Consider the following 22,744-nt stretch of genomic DNA (forward strand, 5'->3'; position numbering starts at 1 on the left):
GAGAACATGGTTGAATGAAATCCTTGATGTTTATCCCAAAAAAGAATAATATGTCCTTTTTAAAATCTCCCTTTTACAACACGCAGAAATCCAGGTAAAGAAACATCTTTTATCCAAAAACTCGAGTTGATATCAGAGATGACGACAGGTGCTCAATGGTGTCTGTATCATCCCTACAGGTTGCGGTCATCATTCATAATAATTACTGCATCATCAACCTGCATCATGGGGATTTGAGGATGTGGCATGGAGGAGATGGGATCCTGTTTTCAGCTCCAAATACGAGTAAAAAAATGAAATATGTCTTGTTAAGTAGAGTCCATGTCTCCGTATCGCAGAATGCCGCAATCTAACAACGCATATGTAACAAACATGAGTGGACAAAATGTACTATAAACGATTTACAATACAACACAAAACTTAAGTTAGATTTGGAAGAATACAACAGTGCATTGACGACCCACTGATGCGATGATTATGATCGAAGGCAAAGTTCCTCCTCCCTTTGGTCTAATTACCCCCGATGCCCTCTCTCTTCCCTGTTTGTTTACATTACTCCAGCAGCTTGGTGGTGAAAGGGTTAACAAGGCCTCTAAGCACATCCACGGCCTGGATTAAAACATCCGCCCGGAAACTACGCAGTCTTTCTTGGCCATGTCAAAACTTGCCTCTGCGTTTATAACACAGCTGCAGACAGGTGTGCTTGGCAGCTATTAAGACGCACATAAAGCTAAAGGGCAGCTGTGAGAGAGAGCTCCTGTATCGATCACTGCAACAAGCAATATTGGTGGGCGATCAAAGCTGGAGGTGATTCGTCTAACTTGGAAGAAACTGCTTATGTGTTTACCTACACGCCGACTTTAAAGTACTTGCTGATTCATATGAACCAAACACACATTTAGCTGCCTCTTGGAGCCTCAAGTGCACCTCTCCAGATCGGACCAGCCTCTCGGTAACGCCCCTGGTCCTGGTCGTGCACCCTCCTGCAGCCGCACAGACAACACAGGCAAAAGAAACGCAATTGTTCGCATGTCTCAACTACAAAAAGGCGTATTCACACACGTCCTGGCTGCCAAAATAATAACTCAGCTGGGGAGGCTGTTTGACACCAAACTTGTTTTCCGATTTACCTGCTACACAGAATTGTATGCACCTGTCTTAACCTGACAGTTTTAGTTATCAGCTGCACAAATCCGCCTATAAAAAGGATAGCAACTTGGAGTTTTATCCGTGTTTACTAGACTGTAAATCTGGTGCATCCATCCATCACCCAGTTATTTAACATTACAAGTCCACCATCAGGTTGATTATCAAGAGATAGCTAACAAACACTTCAGTCTCCTGTCTTAACCTGACAGTTTTAGTCAACACCTGCACAAATCCGCCTATAAAAAGATAGCAACTTGGGGTTTTATCCGTGTTTACCAGGCATTAGCAGATAAATCTGGTGCATCCATCCATCACTCAGTTATTTAACATTACAAGCCTCCACTATCCATTAGGTTGATTATCAAGAGATAGCTAACAAACACTACTCCACCAGCTCCTCTATCCTACCTGGCCACAGATCTGACTGTTAGCTAGCAACTGATGAGTCTACACAACACAAGCGATATAAAGCGACCACGGTGAGTGAGGACTCCTAGGATCCAGTCGGTGAGGATGAAAAAGGGGGATGAATTTGCTGATCTTTCTCCTCCTTTAAGGCAACAAACTAGTGGCTTGGTTGCCTGAATACTGGACCTGAACACGACTGATACAGCGACGAGATCCGTCCGTCTGCAGCAGGTTAGCTAGCCACTTCGTGAGAGGACGACATCGGAGCACACACAGCAGTCCAGTTTGGTTAATTCTTGGTGTTTACGAGTGTTGTTTTGGTCCAGAAAAGTCCTCCTACAGCATCTCCACACCGAGTTTACTCCCTTATTTGTGTCTCTCTCTCTCTCTCGCAAAGCCTTGGCCCTTTCTTTCTCTTTCCCTCCCTCTTCCTCTTGTTGTAAACTGGGCTGCTTTGCCCCCCCCTGTGTACTCTCCCCCCTCCCTCACTCTTCTCGTCCTGTCAACCTCGCCCAGCCTTTGTCCCGCCTCCTCTAAGCGGATTCCGGCTCTGCTATTGGCTAAAGCAGCCACGCGTCATCAGCTAACCGCGAGTCCTGATTGGTCGGAGTGTGCACTGGAATGCCAGTCATATGCAAATTTCATTCCTACCACATGAACTGTATTTATCTTGCATATAGAGTATGAATAAATAAGAAAATATCATATAGTTCTATTGTATTAATGTGGAAACACTAGCTGGCATTTAATTAATTAATCAAAAATGTGTATTTTTTATGTTTGTTTCAGTAAAACCCACCCCCACGTGTTATGTCATTGGTGCATGAGTCGTAGTAAACCTTGACTGATAGGTGAAACAACCAATCAGAAGCAGACACTCAGATGTAGGCCAACCAATGGCTTAACAGAAGTTAGACAAGATCCCTCCCCTTACAAATGCTAGGCTAAAAGCTTGTTTAATACCCATAAAGACCATCTGATGCAGGAAGGCGCTAGTGAGCTATCTACAGTTTACTTTCCACGCTCCTTTTGGTCTTTTTTTATGCAATCTGCACACACAGGGGGTTGGATGTTCATGAGGGCTCTGGGGTCAAGATGACAATGCACACACATTAAACCTATAAGAGTATGCAAGGGGTCATTCTGCATGCTATTTGTGTGACTGTATTTTAAATCAGCAATATTCACTTTATGAGAGGGATTATAAATCCGTTCTCTGGTAATGCTACTTTGCTTTTAGGAACGCAGTTAGAAGTAGAGAGGCAAGTGATGTAATTTTCCACCATAAAAAGCCCTTTTCAAATCCCCAAACATTTTTTCCATCTCTCCATCATGCAAATGTGCCTCCTCCAGACAGCATTTTAAATGTCCTGATGCAACACTCACAGGGACAGAGAGGGAGAAAGAAAGAGAGAGAGAGAGAGAGAAGAGAAGAGAATTGAAAACAGGAGAGTAGGGGCGGTTAGAAAAAGAGGGAAAATGGGTGGAGAGGACAAGAGGGTAAAAATAGACTAAGAGTCATTTTCAGCAGGAGAGGCAGGGAGGGAGGGAGGTATGGAGGAGGCGGAGGGTGGGTGGGTGGAGAGAAAACAACTTGTGAAAACAGAACTTCTCTTAAATGGAGGAAGGGCGTGGGGGGCCAGAGATGGGGAAGGCAAGAAGAGACAAAAGGAGAACATTTAAAGATACCTATATTATTTAGGTATAACACAGCTATGACTGAGAGGAAGAAGACGCATGATATGATTTACCGTCATACTGTATGAGTCAAGAAGTCATGCTCAGCTTAGCTCATCTATCCATAAGACAATACTGGGAGGGACTTAATTACCACTAAAAGCCAGTCAGCTCATCAGGAGCTCGGTAACTGACCAATAAGGTTGCGAGAGCTACTGGCAGCCAAAGTCCTAAGTAGTACAAAAAGTTAACCCACTCAGTCCTGGGTTTCACTTCTCTATTAAAATAAATATGGATCTGTGCAACTATAACACAACACCTCAAACAAAAAGGAGCATATTTGCAGTGTACCTAAGCTCCTTTGGCTGGATCTTGTCAGGCCTTTATCATCAGTAAAGCATCATGTAATAATATGGGGGTGACTGTCTGTACCTCTTTTAAGCCTGGGGGTTTCCAGATGGGTTTAAAGTAATAGGCGTTAGAAGAAGAGACACACACACAGAGAGAGAGGGAGAGAATAAGAGAAGGCTTATCAACTGCACCAAGCTCTCAACAAGTCAACCCAGCCAACACAATGTGCTAAGCGGAGGGAGTTGGACAGCTTGGCGATGGCTGTGTGAGTGAAAGGAAAGAGGGTGAGAGAGGGCAGGGGTGGAGATGAGGGATTACTGTGGCTGCTCAGTGGTTACAACCCTGGGTAAACATTACAAGCCCTCGGTAATTAACTTAAACCGAACAATTATTCGGAGCAGAGTGATCAGTTTTTCCTTTAAACCGGTTTGAATACGCCTACGATTGATTCATGACGAAATACTGCAAATATATATTTGTGTAAAACTCATATTTGTGTCACCTCAGAGATCATTTCGATTGCTATGTGGGCACGAAAAGATGTAAGATAAGAGAATCTGTTGACTGCATGCATGTAAAGTTGCACAGAGGAGGTGAGGTAGACACAAGATGATGGTGGGAAACCACAGAAAATCTACAGCTTAGTCATATATAAGAGAGATAAGCGATGAAGAGTAAGAGAAGGTGTGAAAAAACAACAGAAGAGAAATTCCCCCTCAGCTGAGCTTAACTATCTCTCTCTGCTGCCGCGCTGGCAGTCCAATATCTGTGTAGGTGTTCGGCGGCTTTCATTGGCTGTCTCCTCTCACAGACATCATGCTTTTAATGTGCATATGTATGCATGTCTCTACCCCCCCAATTACATCTGTCAAACGCCACGTGACCTCATGCAAGAAACTTTTCCTCCTCCTCTTTACCTACGCTGGCACCGTGCAGGCGGAGCGCCGCCTTCGCTCACTCTCCCATCCCATCCTCTCTCATCCCTTAATTCATCTTCCACCCCTGTGCTCCGTGTCTCTCCCTCCCACAACCCAACCATTTGCTCCGTCCAATTATAACTCGATCCACCAGTCCTTTTGCAGTTACCATGGCAACAGCTATGTTGGGCACAGGTCCCCGTGTCGCCCGTGGTCACTAGTCTGCCACTGACCGTCGCCGTCCATTGCATCAAAATAAAAGTTAAGCAATTGTGTTTTACATGGCTTATGGACACCCAGAGGGACGGCTTTGTGGGACAAAAACAGGAGATTTTTTATAAGACACCGGATTCGATCACAGCTTTGTTCTAGTTTCAGTTTAAGTAAAAAAAAACCTGCTACTCCTTATCTCGTAGACCGCACCGCTGAGTGTTGAGACGAATAAAATGACAATTACTGTGAACTGAATACATCTCATCACCCACAAAACACACTTTACACTCCGTGGCTGGCTACACATGCAGATTCACTGACTCTCTCTTGCCAACAGCGAATAATTAGCATTACATGAAAGACAAACTTCAGACTAGTGTTTTTAGACCCAGATCCCTACATTCACTGTGTGAAGGAACTTGTAATGTATGTGTTTGGCCATCTGGGGGCACTACTAGCCTGCAGATAAATGGCCAACAGACGGGCAGCAGGCAGAAAACCAGTGCAAAGACTGTGGAGAAAGAGATGCAAGGAAGAGGAGAGTGGGATGAAGGAGAGAAAAGATATTCCTGAGCTAAATAATAAACTCTAATTCCAAACTTTGGGATGTGAGGAACACATGAAAACTGTGATCTCCTGAGAACACTGAATGTGAGTTCAACTGAGATCCTGAAGAAGCAAATCTGAATGTCGGTCTAACTTCACATGCATGCAGCCAAAGTCTCGGAGCCACCTCAGACTAAGGAGTCCCACTGCACCAGTGCATTTTGAGAATCTCCCCAAAGTATGCTTCTTCGCCCAATAGGAAACAGGATTATCGTTGCACATGACTTTTGTGGTAAGTCTTGAGGGCTTCACGTGTGCTTTGGTGCCAGTCTAGATGGCTGTGTGATCCAGATGTGGTTGTTGCCATGGCCAGGGAGGATATGCAGGGCTTTAAGCGTTACGTAAAGCAGGGGGCGGGAGGGAGTGGGGATGTTATTCCCGGGTATCCGTATCCGGGTAGACCAGGACGAAGAGAGCGAAGTGGAGAGGAGGGGAAGCAAAAACACCGCAATGCGATGGAGCGAAGGGTTAAAACAAAATGTGTCATAATTTTTTCGAAAGAAAAATAAAAAATGAGACGGAGGAGAGCGTGAGGGCAGAGAAAAATACGTATCCAAGTGCAAAATAACGGCGCGAAAAAGTGCATTCACGTGTATTTAAGGGAGCGTGACATGTTTACTCAGTGTTGCACAAACTGGGTGTGCATGTGAGAGCGACACAGAGAGACAGTGACACAGAATTATGCACACTTAATAATATACAATGGCTGTGTAATTTCACTTTCAATCATTTTCAACTGCGGGATATTGAGTAATATTGAAACATCTCTCATCCAACATTCATTTAAGATGCTAAAAGTGCGCAATAAGAGATCTTCTGCTCAAGAAACAATGACGCTAATAATAATTATGCTCACAGACACAATCATGCAGCAGTGTATGTGAGATGCCGAGCAGTTTCAGTACGTGATCATACAGAGAAAACTGTGAAAACCGAGATTTGCATACAAGAGTATAGATAAACAAGACTCATTTAAGACCTTTACAGCAACAAAGTCCTCTCTATGAAAGGACGCCATGCACACTATTCTCACTGGCTTCAGAGCTAGATTGATGGAAGTTGCCACAGAAGTAAAATATTATCTAAATAAATGCTTATAATAAGGGTTGTAATTTTGAAAATGACAGGAAACAGTAGTAGGAGTGGAAATGGCTGTTGTAAATATATTAAAGATATTTGACCTGGAACACTTCACTCACTGCTTAAATAATTTAGAGGAACCCTCCAATTATCCACCATCGTTTCTGTTGACTAAAACACCCGAAGACGGACTAAAGAGGAGCCACCAATAATAACCAAATGTTGGTGTGTAAACACATGTGAGCATGTTGAGGTTCCTCCTCTCTCAGTGGAAAGTGACACAAGCACACGTGCCACACACACATGTACACACGCATGCATGGACACACGCACACACACACAAGCTATTTCTATTTGTGAATATTCTGTGTTATGTACAGGCTACATCAGTGTGATGTTTGCTTTTGTTGCCATGGCAACAGACGTTTGGCGCTCACACATCATATCCGGTGCTCAATGATTGACGCTTGGTTACTCTGTCTCACTCACACACACACACACACACACACACACACACACACACACACACACACACACACACACACACACACACACACACACACACACACACACACACACACACACACACACACACAGCACACACAGCACACACACAGCACACACGTGACACCATAAAAAAACGGTCTCATCCTTCACCTTGTCGCTAACTCTTTTCTGCCCGTTCTGATTTTTACAGGAAGTTAGGGGAACGCTTGAAAAGATGTTTAATTTACTTACTCGTTAGTAGCGCGTCTTAGGTGGGAAAGCACATACAGAGAGAGAACATACGCAGCTTTGTCTCTTAAAAGTGTGTGTCAGTGTCAGTTGCGGAGCTCAGGGATTGAGATGCCTTATTTCTGAGTGAATTAACAAAAACACAGAATATAAACGTGTGCAGGATTATAATGTACGTAACATAGACAAGAGAGGAGGAACTCAGACTACTTATCTCGGAGTTGTATGACATTTATTAACCTGCTCCTTTCCTCGAACGTATCATGGCCTCCTTGTATTCTTACACATTAAATCTACACTTTACTCTAAGATCAATAAACTATTAGAACTATTTTGGTTTGCTAAACATATTGTCAATTTATTAACTGCCCGATATTTCATAGTGATTTCATTCCCTCCTGATGAACTGAAAGTTCTTACCTGACCACAGGAACACATTTTGTTTATTCATCTAATTGTTGAGTTTAATTAAAAGGCCTGATGCATCATAAAGTTTTCCCTGAATAGGTGTAATGTGTCATCATTGATTATCCATTTCAAATAATCTGGGTTTCTTTGCTTTCACCCTGACATGAACATAATTCTGACCGATATCAAATGTGTGTACTTTTTGGCATAAATATGATACAATTTACACTGATAATGATACTCAGTGTGAATCATATTTACTACCATTACACAAAGATACATATATTTAATATGCAAATGTAATACAAGATCAAGAAGTGTCAGCATTATTTCCCCAGAGGGTTTACAATTCTTTTTTGTTTTTGTTAAACAATTCCCAATGTCTCCAGAGAATACAAAATGCCAAGATTTGTATGATATATTCTGACCTAAACATAATTAAGATAATTTAAAAACACTAAATTAACAGTTAAAGGAAAATTTACTGTTTACCGTTTGCTCATATTTCACAAGCTGCTAAGAAGACACCAACACCTACACAATCACAAACATACCACACGTGTGAGTGCACACACACAGGCGCGCGGCGTTTCCTACTTTCCCTCGTATTTCACACTCTCCTACGACCATATGCAAAAGCTCACGCACCCTTTCTAACTCTGCAGAAAACACCCACATGTGCTCCTTGCTCAAAATAAATGGGCAAGTGTGCACGCACTCACACAAAGAGATGCTATTCATTCATTCATTCAGCGTCCTTTCAGCTGCAAAAAAAAAAAGGGGGGATCTGAGGAGGGAGCGTACACTCAAAATGACAGCGTTCCCTCTCCCGTCCACTTCTCCGTCACACTCGTGAAAAGTCCACACGGTGGTAAGTACATATACACCGAGGAGGGCAAAGGGCTCTGGTGAAGTGAAACGCACTAACTGATACTATACTGTATGTCCATATATAACAGAACTGAGAAGTAGACTCCTATTTTCAGCTGATGGTGAATAATGCACACACTCACACACACACTTTATAGTACAGCATTTTCCCACACACGAGTTGAGAAACAAATTCTTCACACACCCACACAATACACTGAAACTTATAACATATATCCTACACACACACACAGACACACACATACTTAGAATCAGCTTTAGAGGCCAAGAAAGCTTCCCACAACTTGTATTGCTACATGAGTCACTAATAAACAAATAAACACATGAACATACACACAGCAGGAGCCAGCGGAAATAGTTAGTAGTGAGTAAGAAGATAATAGTCGCTAGGGTCAGGAAGTCCCACACACACACACACACACACACACACACACACACACTTATAATAGGCAAGTTGGCCAGACTATTTTAAGAAATAAACAACTGCAAGATTTGTACAAAACTCCCCGTTAAATGTGCCTCTTTTCCTCTGTCTTCGTCTTTATTCATCTACGCTGTCGTCCTCTCTGAGGCATTCCTCATTCTCTTTCTGATCTAATCCTCTTTTTTTCCTCTCTCTAAAACACAAAATCAAAAACAAGTTGATGGAGACTGGCCTACATACATGTAGCCCACACGCTCCATACCCACTTTTGCTTTCGTCTTTAAATGTTAATTTCGTGCGTAGCACTGATTCAAACAGCTACACTTTTTATTTTTCTTCATATTCTTATTGAACTTCCCCGTTCTTTTCTATTATAAATCATTACTGTTGCATTGTCTTGTCTATATAGTGTAGCTATGATTGTCACAGAGTTTTTGTCTATAATGACTTTGAATATAAGAGGGACTCTCTGATATCAACAAAGCTAATCCTGTATAACGTAGTCTAAACCCGATAGGAAACACAAAAACACCCATGCATACGTTTTCTTTTTTCCTTCTCTCTCTCTCACACACACACACACACACACACACACACACAAATACACAGAAATAATTTTGCATTCAGCCAGTGTGTCCCTTTTCCATTTGTATTTAAAATCCAAACCAACAATAATTTAGTTATTACTTTGGTAATTTTTATCTTTGTAATAACAGTGTTTGGCTCATAAATATGATACGTGATGTTAATTATCCAAAAATCATCAGATAAAACGAGGTCTCTTTCTCCGAGTCACCGGGTTGGACGGCATGGATTATTCTCACCTCACTGAGTGCTGACGAGTGAGTTTAGTGGATATAGTGATTTTTTGTGTGTGATTCCAACAAGCCTCGTCCTGACCTGGTGAATCATAGGGGCCTGTTTCAGGGCTTTCATGGGTCATGTGACCAGGTTGAGTTTAGTTTGACCAGCAGACATGAGGAAGGTGGACAGACGACTAGAGGACGCCATATGGGACAACAGCATGTCGACTAACTGGAGCTTCTTTCACTCGGCATCAACACACACACATACAGGTCGTGGCATGTTAATGTGAACCGATGCCTCTATTACACTGTGGGTGTTATCAGACAAGTTACATTAAATGACTAAACTGTTTTAATACTTTGATCATGTTGAATGAATGTTTGTTTAGCTGAATTAGATTTATCTGATGAATGAAATACACACCACTAATAGTTGACTGGTATTAATAATCAGAAAAATATATATAGAGAGGAACAAATTACTAAGCAAGGTCCTTTCTATTTACTATTTTACTTAACGGGAAAATGTCCTTTTAAAATTCAATAAATGTCCTCCTCTCCTCTCTTTCAATCTGTGTGTGTGTGTGTGCGCAAAATAAAAAAAGAAACTTGTAAAGCTACATTTACACATAATTTGCCCAGTCTTCTTATTATTTTAATACATGTGCCACTTGCAGTAGCTTTAACTGAATTCACATTATTAAACAGATGTTTTTTTCAGTTTCTCCTCTGGTATTTTTTTCAAGACGTACAACAGCTGCGCTGTCACTGCATTTCTCTGTGGAGTCTCCGTTTCCGAGTATAAGAATCATTATCATCATAGTGCTGGTTAACCTGCTAGTTTAAAGTTAGTAAACAGAGCTTCTCCTTCGGCCATTCTGAGTTGACATGGTGTGTGTCAGTACTAAACACTACAGAGCCACACATCTACCTTTTAAAAGGTATGAGACATTTCTAATAACAATTGAATTTAGTGAATATACTCTTTGGATGGTTATTAAATTGTAAGCACAAACTAAAGGATATTAATTACGCAGAGAGCCCCGTAACTCTTTATGCCACACAACCGGCGATGTTGCAGAAAATCTTTCCCATGAGGCTGTTAGGTTCCAAATATTGTGAGTCATTAAAAATTAAAGAGGAGAATATTTCCTTAATTTTTCATTTGTATGTACAGAGCTGCAATTTGGATTATCATGGAGGATTGAGCGATATTTCAAATATAAAAAAAACAGTGTAAAGAATACTATTAACTGCATTTAACTGGAATTTATTACCAAGTTTTTTTATTTCATAAAGTAATACAACATGTTTTAACAAAAAGTTAAGACTATATCTGTTTAGACAAGGAATAGTGTAGAATATTATATGACTTTTTGTTTTTATTTTTTCTGTTCTCAAAGATATGATATGGATGCAGAGATCTATCCATCCCACTTTATTTGTGATTAAGTGGATCAGTTGAGGGATTTATTTTCTCAATCATGTCCGAGATGAAATTTAGAGGTATTGTATGTATTAGATGGGCTTTGAGTTGGTGTTGGTTGTTGTGTGTCTTAGTGGTGGTGTTATGCATTGATGTGAATTGATGTATGTATGTATTTCCGTCTTAAAATATTGTTAAAAAAAGAACGAGGACCCCATGAAGAGTAGCTGTTGTTGCAATACAGTAGCTAATGGGGAAAGTCTACTTCCTGAGCATTGTGTGTAATTATTCTTCACTTTGAAATAGGTACACTATATATTACATCTTTTTCAACAAATAATCCCTAATAAATGTTCTATTCTAATCTTTATTATTTTCTCATCGACAAGATATATTTTCTTTAAGGAGTTTTGCCTTGTTTGTTGAGAATAAACATATTTATCATGTGGTTGGAGTATTTCTTAAGGTGCACAGAATACAGGATTTAATTATGCTTACGCCACATATGTCCTGTTTTCTACCTGCAGCCCAATTCACAAATTATCTCCAAAGTTTCTCTTCATTCCTTCAAAGTCACTGACGTCACACACAATATACACCACACGTATGGCTCAATTCTCACCTGTACCAGGACGTCCCATGATGATGTCCTTTCGTGGGACGGGGTGAAGGCTTTCAGCTGGGAGGATCAGCGGCAACAGAGCGGTGGGAGAAGGGTGACAGGGAACCGGCTGCTGGACCTCACCCCCAAACCCTGTCCCCCTGTTCTCCTCTCGTTCCGCAGAGCTGTCCGCGCTGCTTGGAGCCGGTGCTGTGACTGTTGTGCTGACGGTAACTGACAGGGCCTGCAGGGGGGTGGCGGAGGTGTCAGTGGTGGGCAGGGAGGAGGGTGTCGGGGACAAGAGCACCAGAGTTTGGGCTGGGCTCCGCAAGAGGACGGTGCCATTGGGTACTGTGGCTGCGGCAGCGTTAATGGGGACGGGAATCTGGAGGCCTGAAATTGGCTGAGGGGTGAGGGGTGATAAGCCGATGTCTTTAGATGAAGTTTTATCTGTCCCTCCCTCGTTTCCCCCTCCTCCTCCTCTTCCTAAGGGACACTCTGTAAATTTTGCTAGTGGGACTTCGGGATTCCTCACAATGACAGGAGAGTCCCGCAAGGCCTGTTGGGATACGGGGACCACACGACGAGGCCCTCCATCGGGAGTGAGAGGAGAAGGAGGTGTTGGAGACACCAGCAGAGGAGGAGGGGAGACAGCAGTGGAGGACGGTGGCCTGCTGGAGGAGGGGGTGGTCACTCCTCTGGGTCGGGAGAAGGTGGGTGTGTGTGTGCGAGAATGTGAAGCTGGTGTCTGGGGGGAGAGCACCCTGAAAGAGTTGTTAAGGTGCCCCTGCTCCAGCTCTGTCTTGGGTGTGTAATCGTGGTGGTGTGAGGGGAGGGGTGGTGGAGGAGGTGCGTCGGGCTTTCGTTTGCTGGGGCTCATGGGGACTGTAAACATCAGGTTGCTGTGGAAGGAGGGCTGGATACCTGACGTTTGTCTCTCCCTTTCTCCTCCTCCAGCTGGGGTTGTTACCTTACTGCCCCCTGCCCCTCCTCCCCCCGTCCCGCTGGGCTGCCTGTGCCTCCGGTGTTGCAGGACCGGGGAGGCGGTAATCGGGGAGAAGTTGGCCGGCCTGAAGCCGAACAGCGGGGAGGGTGAGGGAGAGGGGGCCGGGGAGAAAGGCGACTGGTTCGAGATGGGAGAAAAGGAGGGGGTGCCAGAGCGGGAGCTCCCTAATGACACAAGCATGGTGGCGGCCTCACACTCATCGAAGTCAAAGCGTGACGACAGGTCATGGGGGAGGAGGGAGGGGAGGACCAAGCGGGGTCTGGAGTCTCCTCTGCTACTGGTCTCACTGCTCTCTCTTGACGTGTCGTCCCACTCAAACTCACTGCTCGCTCTCCCCCGCAGGTCAGGCGTGACTGTCCCTGAGCTGCTGCCTCCTCCTCCACCACCTCCCCCTGTTGTCTCCATCTCTTTGGACCTCATGGACAAGTGTCTTGAGCAGTATCCACGACGTTGAGACTCCTTCATACAGCCCTCCCTGGAGCACAGCCTCCTCCACTGCTTACCATTAAACTTCTTACGGATACCATTAGGGGTGCAAACCACATCGCCCTTCTTGTATTTCTGCTGAGCCAATGAGAGGGGAGTCCTGGAGCGAGAGGAGGTAGAGGAGGACCCCACCCCAGAAGTGGGAGTAGGGGTCTGCGTGGGAGTGGTCTTTGATGGAGGTAGGTTTGGAGTGGTGTTGTTCATTTCAGACCCCAGTAAGGCAGGGGAACGGGGTGGCTGAGGACTAGCGAGGGTGGAGAGGTGTGGGGGTCCCAGACCCCGCACCACAGAGAGGTTGGGTGAGGAGGGGGGGTGGCCACTGGACTTGGAGAGGATGTTTCTGTGCTGAGAGGTCCCAGCATTTGGCTTGGGACCAACAGTGAGGGACATGTTAAAATGAGAAACCTCAACATCCTCTTCAGGAGTGTCTGGCTGCTTCTGTCTCTCTCTGTCAGAGTAGTTATCTTCGCAGCCACGAACAGTGCTGCCAGCTACACTAGAAGTCACAGTGGAGGAATGATGGGGTGGTGGATGTGTGTTTTCATAAGGATGCCCTCCTGCAACCCCTTCATGTGGAAAACCATGGCCCAACCTTGCTCCCCCTCCCAGCACCCCCATCCCAATACTCAACTGGCACACTTCCCTCTCTACCTCCATCTCCTCCCGCCGCTCCCTCTCTTCCCTTTCCCTCTCCCGCTCTCTCTCCTTGGCCTTCCCACCATCCAAATGCGGGACTTCCCAGGGAGGGGTGAGCAGCCTCAGACTTTGTCGGGACACCCACACAGCCTGAGCATTAGCTTTCCTTTTCTCTTTCTCTTCCCCTGCCCCTCCATTGTCCAGAGTCTCTCTGTCTTCACTCAGGAGCACCTGGTAAGGAAATGACACACCGGGGTGGGGGTCCACCTGAGTGACAATCCCCTCTCTGTACAGCAGAGGACCCCCCTCATCTCCACCAAAGGGCACGCACACTCGTGTCCTGACAGCCACAGGTGCCATGCCAGGTGGGGGGGCATCCAAAATGAACTCCACAGTGCTCTCAGCCCCTGATGACGACGCCATCACGGTCCCACCATGGAAAGGATATTTAACAAGGTTCTCCTCTCCTTGGAGCTGGATTTCAACAGTACCTCCACTCACCCTACGCACTACCCCTGGTCTGAATGTAGGTGATAAAGGGCATGAGTCAATCCCCTTAACCCTTCTGTCCCCTGTAGCCCCAACTCCACTCTCCATGGTCCCCTTTATCTGGCGAGCAAGAACTCTCTGGTTTTTCATGCCTTTGGCCAGAGCTTCAGCTAGTCCCTCTGAAAGACTGGCCTCTTTATGGTGCGAGTTATGGAGAGGAGCTGGGTAGCGGGTGTTCTTTTGATGAAGGCTTGGTCCTGTTGCTTCCATCACATCCAGGTCAGCTGAGTGCTCACTAGCTGTATCAGTGGACGAGGAGCGCACTGAGTTAGGGGCCCCCTCTGACTCATTTCCCCCAGCTTGGGAATCTTTTTCCTGGGAGTCTGCTGTCCTGAGGGCTTTATCCTCTGTGGAAACAAAATGGTTTGCTTCTGTAGCTTTACTATCCACAGTTAGCACTGATGGCTGAATACCTGAGCAATTATTTCTTCTATTACTGCTATTGATAAAAGTATTATGGCTCCCAGCACTACTGTTAGTCATGTTGCTAATACCACTTGTAGTGTTACGGTTAATACTACTATTGATGCTAACGTGAATGCTTTTGTTAATGTTATTACCAATATTGTTACTACTCTTGAAATTATTATTGGGCGTATTCACACTATCACTGACTTTGCTGTTAGTATTGCAGTAACTGTTGTGTATGAATGCAGGGCTGGAGGTAGGAATGGTAGTCAGGGCACTTGCGTTGCTAACAAAGTGCTCATATGTGTATTTTTTCTTGGGTACACGAGCCTTAAATGTGGCTGTCTTCCTACTGGAGACTGAGCCTACGTTGGGGCTGTGATTGGTGGCCAGAAGGGGCGTGGCTGTGGAGACTGGCGTTGGGACAGAGGTAGGAAATGCTACAGTATCAGTGGACACGGCACTATTTCCATTCGTGCCCGAGATCTTCTCCTTTTCTGTCTTTTCTTCTGCTTTCTTTCCTTCCTTCTCAACTGACTCCACAGGTTTCCTCAGCTCAGTAGACTCCTCCCTCGTTGGGGTATTGCTGTTTGTGATTGGTTCTCCGTCAGAGTTGGCGGCTGTGGGCGGGGTCTGTTTGTTGATGGGAGTGTTGGGTGTATGCTGTGTGGTTTTGGCGAGCGTCTCCCTCTTGACTCTTTTGGGGTCTTTCTCTTGGAGGGGCTGAGAGCCCCCTCTCCTTCTCCCCCCTCTGCCTCTCGTTAACGGGGGAGAACGCCCTCTGTGCTTCTTTAATGGTCTCATCTCTTCTTCGCCGTTCACAAAGTGCAGATTTTGTGGCGCTCCTCTTATTCTCTTCTAAGGCACTCCGTTTTTTGTCTTCCTCTGCTTCTCCTTCTCGCCGGTCCTTCTGTCCTCTGTATTGCAGGCTGAAAAGCAAGAGGGAGATGCAGAAGACAGGTGGTCGTTTATTATCTTCATAATCAAAAATTGCTGAGAATAAAAATGACGTCATACCTGGAAGTGTGCTACACTGCACTGGCTATCACATTGGCTCAAAGTCTGACGTGTGCTCTCTCTCATTCACCCTCATGTCTGCCTGATCCACTAGTGTGCATGCAAGCGTGTCCGTGTGTGCTCGTCTATGAGTGCCAGTTTGTATACTCGAAACATAAAATCTTAATTCCAACATTTGTTATCCACCATTTTAAAACCAGACAGCAACACAAAAAACGCAAAAATATATTGCTTCATGAAAATAAAGGACGATTGCTTTTCTCATAGAAATCTGTCTCCAGACCATATCATATTTAGCTTAATACTAAATAATTAGTAAACAGTGGAAAAAATAGATGTTTATGTTTTGATAGTTTTGATGAGTTATTGATTTATTTCCCAGGTAATCCTGGTCAAGACTATGTGAAATTGAGATTTAATCTGGTTAACATTGTGCAAGTATGATATCACTTATATAGTGGGTTAGTTTATAAAATAAAGGGTCAGCAAAAACAAATAAAAAAGAAAAATATCGGGAAAGAAAGAAAGGGAAACAAACATCCAAGGTCACTCACTTCAGTTTGTCTCTTACAATACTCCTGTATCCAAACATCTGCCCTTAATGTGGCCTACATCTCTTTAATTTCAAATGCATGCAGAGACAAAAAAGCCTTTCTCTTGATCGATCACACACACGCGCACGCGCACGCGCACGCACGCACTACAGGTCGCCTGATCTCTCTCCACTGTACTCCCTCCAGCTACTTTGACATGCGACAGGATAGCTTTCTCACGCTATACATTAGAGACTGAGGATTCTGCGTGTTCAACGTCGCATCACAACAGCGACACAGCATTTATTTTGACTTCCATCGAGAGGAAAAGGTCTGGCAGTGGCCTGGGTGAGGTCACCCTACAACATGAGTGAGAGAAAGAGAAAGAGAGAGAGAGAGAGAGAAAGAGAAAGAGAGAGAGAGAGAGAGAGAGAGGTGGGAGTATGCGGCTGTTTGGCTGTTTGTTCAAATAGGCTGTTCTTGTGTAGTCATTGGGAATTTCCACAGTCATTCTAGCACTTGCTGGCCCTCTCTCACTCTTTCTCGATGTCTCAGTCTTTCCCAGTCGTCTTTTGTCATTGTCTCACTCACACACACACACATTTCTACAAAAAGACAATATAATTGGAATAATCTGCCATGGTAAGATACGCCCAAAATGAGAGAAATTAAAAGGCTGGCACAGGATCAGGCACGCTCACTGATGCAAGATTACAGGCTAAATACAGGCACACACACACTCGTACACAGACGGGTGCATATGTGCTCCCCTTGACTAAGCTCAGCAACTCACTGTGCAAATTGCCGGCATTCCTACAAATACAGACGCAAACACATAGATTCATACGGTACACATACTCACTGTTCCTGTCCGAGACATTGGAAAAGTTCGTCAAACACACATAAGGTGACCTTGTTGTAACAAACAATACATAACATAAACCAGTAACACCACCACTTCCACTTCCTGCAGTACAGAAATACATCTCTTCCTGGTCCTGAATGACTAATAAACAACCTGAGTCATTCAAACACTTGTTGCTGGCTCTCCATTTTGACCTCTACCCTCACACACATTTACTGTATAAACTTTAATTTCCATTATAACTTATCAGACCATTATTTAATTTTTTTAATTACGGACTGGCGATGCACTGTAGTGAAATATACACACATTGATCACTACCATGGTAAATTCTGCGAATACCAATATGAAAAGTGATACTGATGTTTCGTATTTCATTGCAATAGCACCACGTCTGTAGCTGCACATCTGGAGTTTCCCAACTGTACTGTAACTGTGATGCTTCCTGCAGATGCAGCTGTTTGAAAAACACTGTTCTATTGATATCTGTGCATATCTATTACCAACTCCAAAACTGTTTCCAAGAGTCTGCAACTGAAAGCAGTGTGAAAATAAATTTAAAGCAAGTATGAAGTAGTTTAATCTGTGAGAGTTTCCCTGTGCAATGACTCACATAGTGAACGCATCTTATCAATCCAAAATATCCGCCATACTTTTGATATTAGTGGTGATAAGAAAATATATTTAAAGAAATATTCCTCAGTACCAATTAGCAGACCATACTGTATATCACGCGTCATTAACAAAACAAAAATAAAGAAAAGAATATGCAGTGAAACCACGTACAGTTCATTACTCCCTTTCTAGCTAGAGTACATTTTTGTAAATTCCATGTATAAAGTGTACGTTTCAGACGAAGCAAGGGAAAGAAGACACAAAATTGGGACTGAAGGAATGTACCTCCTACCAGTACCAGGCCAAGTACTCCTTCATTAAAGTAGACGCAGAGGCCTGGACTGGGCGTGCTGGCCCCGTAGCTGCTTTACTGCACTGGAAAAGACAGGAAGGAGTCAGGGCCACTTGACTGGCTGTCTGGTTGACTGAATGACTCGGGAGGATCTGATCATAGCTTAGAAAAATGCGTTTGGTCATGCTCATGGCCTTGCAAAATGCTCTAAGCTGTGGCCGATAAGCCAGTAGCAGGCATTTGTGTGTATTCGCATTCTGTAACTTTGACGGTACTGGACTGCACAACACAGTATGTGCACAACATGTAGATAACAGGAGTTTCAGAATTAGACATCGACGACCTTCCTTTATTTCATGTGCTGGGTATTTAGTGCAAGTTTGTAAGCAGTCTGAAACTATTTATTTATCACAGAAAGCCTCAGAAGTTTTTGTAACAGTTCAATTTAAATTGAGGAAAACATTTAACTCTTCCACCATGTGTACCCATTTGTTAATCCAGCCTTTAAAAAACACAAGGTGTGTGGACAAGCAGTCATCTTATCCACAGAACTTCATTTGAAATTCCAGACAAAATACCAATGTTGTCAAAGACACCAAATGTATTATACAAAATTACCGGGATGCACCGATCTGACTTTTTCAGTCCCGATAGCGATACCTGGGCTTTGGGTATCGGCCAATACCGAGTACCGATCCGATACCAGTGTTTTAATTAATAAGCTGTATGCCTCACTGTGTGGAGGTGACAGGGATCATTCTTTTTATGTGTAAGGCAACATCAGGCTTGACTTAAACATAATTTTCCTAACTTTTTGTAAAACAAAATGTAACAAATAAATTCATAGATATAAATGTACTGAATTGTTATTTATTATTAAAATAATAAATCGTACACCAGCAACTTGGTAAAAATCTTCAAAATTAACAGGAATTATAATTCAAGTGTAAACATTTTTAATGCAGCAACAAATTGGTCAAAACTTAAACAGGAATTAAAATGTCAGTGTATAATGTATATAGTATATAAACATAGAAGTGAATTGAATAGATCGGTTCCATTGTCATCGATACCCGATCCAGCTATTTGAGTCAGTATCGGCCCGATATCCGATCCGGTATCGGTGCATTCCTCTAAATTATAGGGAAAGGTATATGAATTCATGCATGAAGCATCTATAATTTCAGTGCTGTCATACAATAAATGGCATAGGATTTTAACATTTCACATAGTCCCAGTTCTTCCCTAAAAGATCAAAAGCATAACACACACAGTGTGTGCTCCACAAACATCCCCTAAATTGAAAATAACTGCAGACCTTTAACTCCTAATGTTTGTTAGCTACAATCCAAGATGCCAAGAGCACGTCTAAATCTAAATCTCTTCTCTTGGGTTTTAGTGCATAACTTATTAGGACTAAAAATATAAAGGAAATTGTCGGAGAATCCTGATCGTCCTCTGGGCTGCAACCAGACGAAGCAGAGAGGAACTCAGTCATAATTTAGGCGATTCAAAACGTCTGCACCTTCCAGCATTAGAGCAAGTTAAGAGTGAGATATTTGCAGCTCTGGTCTAAAGCTACTGTAAATCCTGAATAGACGGTTATAATCGACAGCTATCGTCTCCATGGTGTTGGACTGGACTCTTCCTTAAACAGCAAAAAGATGCCGTTTCACCCAACACACACAAACACACACACAGGAGCACACAATGCAACCCCCCTCCACAGCATAGCAACATCAAACTTTACACACACACTAAACGCTCTCCCTGGAATTTATAGTGCAGTCATGCATACACTGTTAAAATCTCCCTTGGACCTATATATTGTCTCACACTCACACATTCATTGTGCCATATAAACACCCGTCCACACACACAGACACATATGCAGGAGCTCACACTCTGGCCGGTATAAGTTTTGCTTTTCTGTAAAGATAAACATTAAAATAAATAAAAACGACTTTTATGTTATTACATTTTGAGATTAAAAATATGCATTTTCATGCAAAGAGCACCTCGTTGGGGATTTCTTAGCAGGTTGGACGAGGGAACATGTATGTGCCAAACACACAGAACGGTCATTCATAAGGAAATCTCATCTCAATGTCAACACTACGAGAAGAAGAAGTTGTACGGTTACTGGACTATACAACCCTAATAAACCTCCACCTTGATGCCAGTTTATCCGGTCATTCGTAGAGAATTTAGCCTATACCCCGTCGCAACATGGCACAGGATGTGTGTGTGTGTGTGTGTGTGTGTGTGTGTGTGTGGAAGACGTAGGGCATTTGAGCTGCTTATAGTACACAAGGTATTTGACAGTATGCGGCTGTCTTCAGGTTGCGTCTACCTTGTTCAACGCTGCATTTGCACTATATGTCAGTGTGAGTGTATACGTAGTTACCAGGCAGGCACACTGCAGCTCATCCCTCTCCTAAAAGCATTTTATGGGTGTCTGTATGGGCGCAGGGCTGCAGTGACGGGGACGGGGATGGAGAAGGGAAGAGCGTGCGATGGTACGACAGAGGATATGTGATAGTGATGCCTACCGTGGCCCTCGTACACTCCAGCATGGCAGGGCGGCTTTGCCCTTAACTGGGTCACCGGGGAACACACACACATGAAACAGCAAAAAAAAAGAACATGCTCTCTGTTACACACACTTTGGGTTGATGCACTCATGTGTGAGTGGGATGTGATCACACATGCAACACGAGACGAGTAAAAGAAAACATTTCGTTGAAGGTATTTTAGGTGTGTGTGAGGATGCCAGTGTGTGTGACTGCGCTTGTTATGGAGAACATCCATTGTGACGTAGTATGAATACTGGCAGCTGTTTAAAGTGGGTGGCATATCTGACTGTAGATAGCGTATCAATAAAAGAGAAACATCGAGGGCCTGGAATTTGTGCATTCTGGCCCTGTTATTGATCAGGAGGCTGTAGCATAGATCAGAGGTGACTGTTTCTGTTTGGGACCAAATGGCAGAACTGCCAATGCCACATCAATGACCCCAACTGCTCTACAATATGCAAAAGATGTCTACAACCGAGACAGATGTGTCTGCCTTTAAGAAATGCAAGATATGAGGAATGCATGCCATGGTGGAAATCTGCAGGACACATGAGGACACAAAAACAAGCATTCAATTTCTGTGACAGGCAAAGACAAAATATGGCAAAAAAGTGTTGCACAGTCAGAAGATCTCAAAGGGTGAATCCACACTGATTGCAGTGCAGAAAAAAAAAAGTGTGTGATTGTCGTGCAAGGAGGGAAAAGCCGAGAAAACACCGACTGCAACCCCCTGGCTTCTTCTTTAACGCTGATATGTGCGAGTACTACGAGAGGAGCTGCACAATGTCAAAGGAGTATTATGACTCGAGGAGGCAGTCAGCCGGTCTGCTCTCTCTGCTGCTTGTATGGTGCTCGGTAACAAAACACAAAACAACCGGTTACAAGTGACAACTAGACTGGGCCTAATAACGATGTTTTGTACACGCAAATATCCACTAAAACGCCTAGTATACACACTCCTGGAGAAGCAATGGAGTCTGTAAGGTGATTTTTAAAAACTAAGGATGGTAAAAAGCCGGAATCTTTCCGTGTTTCGCTCTAGTAAGCAGCTCAGTAACGTTAGTAGTAATAGTAGTAGTGGTGGTGGTGGTTGTAGTAGTCGTAGTACGCGACGGTAGCAGACTACTAGTACACCACAACACCGTCAGACACACAAGGAAACGGGACGCTGTGTCTTGTTGTTGTCCATTTTTTCCTTCTCCGCAGGTTTATAAATTAGCGTTGCTATTAGTAACAAAAATAGGGTCGTTACTACGCTACGCGCAAAATTCGAAAGCATAACGGTCAACGGAAAAAAAAAAAAAGTACTCAACGTTTAACCGTTAATGTCATCCACGGTGTTTCCTCCGGTCCACCGTGGGACTGCGGTAAAACATTTGAGAAAGTTTTTAGGCTGTTACACCCCCCACCACCACCACTCCTCCTCTCTTCTCTCTCGGCTCTTCTTCGGGCTCGCAAGCGGTGTCGGTGTCTCTCTCCGGTTCTCCTCCGGACTGTCTTAACGGAACCAACCGTCCGACCGTTAGTTGGTTCTATAGTCTCTCCATGACAACGGTTTAAATCCATTGTCAGTTGTTAAAGTTTCAACTCACCTCAGAAACACAGCTTTTCTCTCCTCCTTCAACACGGAGAGATTTATGGTGTTATGTTGCTGAGGAGGAGGCTCTCGGTAACATCCCTCTGTCTCCGGACTTTACTTTTTCCTCTCCCCTCAAAACATGTCTACTTACCACCCTCTCGCAGAAAAACTCAAACAAGCCTATAAAAAAAAAAAACTACTTCTTTTTCCCACTACAGTCACACAAAATGGTGAATGAACCACTAACAGCTGGGGGCCGAGCCGACCAATCAGAGGACGCTGACAGTTACAGTAGCCAATCAGCGGCCGGCGCTACAGGAGCAAAGGAGGGGGCGTGACCGGGCTGTCAAAGTCCTGTTTGACAGACGGGTGGATCCAGCCAATGAGAGGGCGGTGTCCTGTCCCAAACTTTACAGTATCCAATCAGAGCTCTGGGAACCATAGGAACAGCATGGGGGCGGGCCTAGAGGCGGGATCTCATCACCTGAGA

The 22,744-nt window shown here is 43.9% G+C and overlaps 1 protein-coding gene across 1 annotated transcript in view; it reads right to left on the reverse strand.

The window, feature by feature from the left end:
- The window catches only part of cicb (capicua transcriptional repressor b), a 41,220-nt gene extending 18,743 nt beyond the window's left edge, over window positions 1–22,477 (reverse strand). Inside the window, exons 1-2 of the mRNA XM_074653189.1 lie at window positions 22,268–22,477; window positions 11,714–15,706 (exon numbers count right to left, since the gene is read on the reverse strand). Of these exons, the coding sequence (XP_074509290.1) occupies window positions 11,714–15,581 (3,868 nt within the window). The 5' untranslated portion in view covers window positions 15,582–15,706; window positions 22,268–22,477. The remainder of the gene's footprint in view (window positions 1–11,713; window positions 15,707–22,267) is intronic.
- Between the last annotated feature and the right edge of the window lie 267 nt (window positions 22,478–22,744).

This window comes from Sebastes fasciatus, chromosome 12, assembly GCF_043250625.1.
Source record: "Sebastes fasciatus isolate fSebFas1 chromosome 12, fSebFas1.pri, whole genome shotgun sequence".
Classification (NCBI taxonomy): domain Eukaryota; kingdom Metazoa; phylum Chordata; class Actinopteri; order Perciformes; family Sebastidae; genus Sebastes; species Sebastes fasciatus.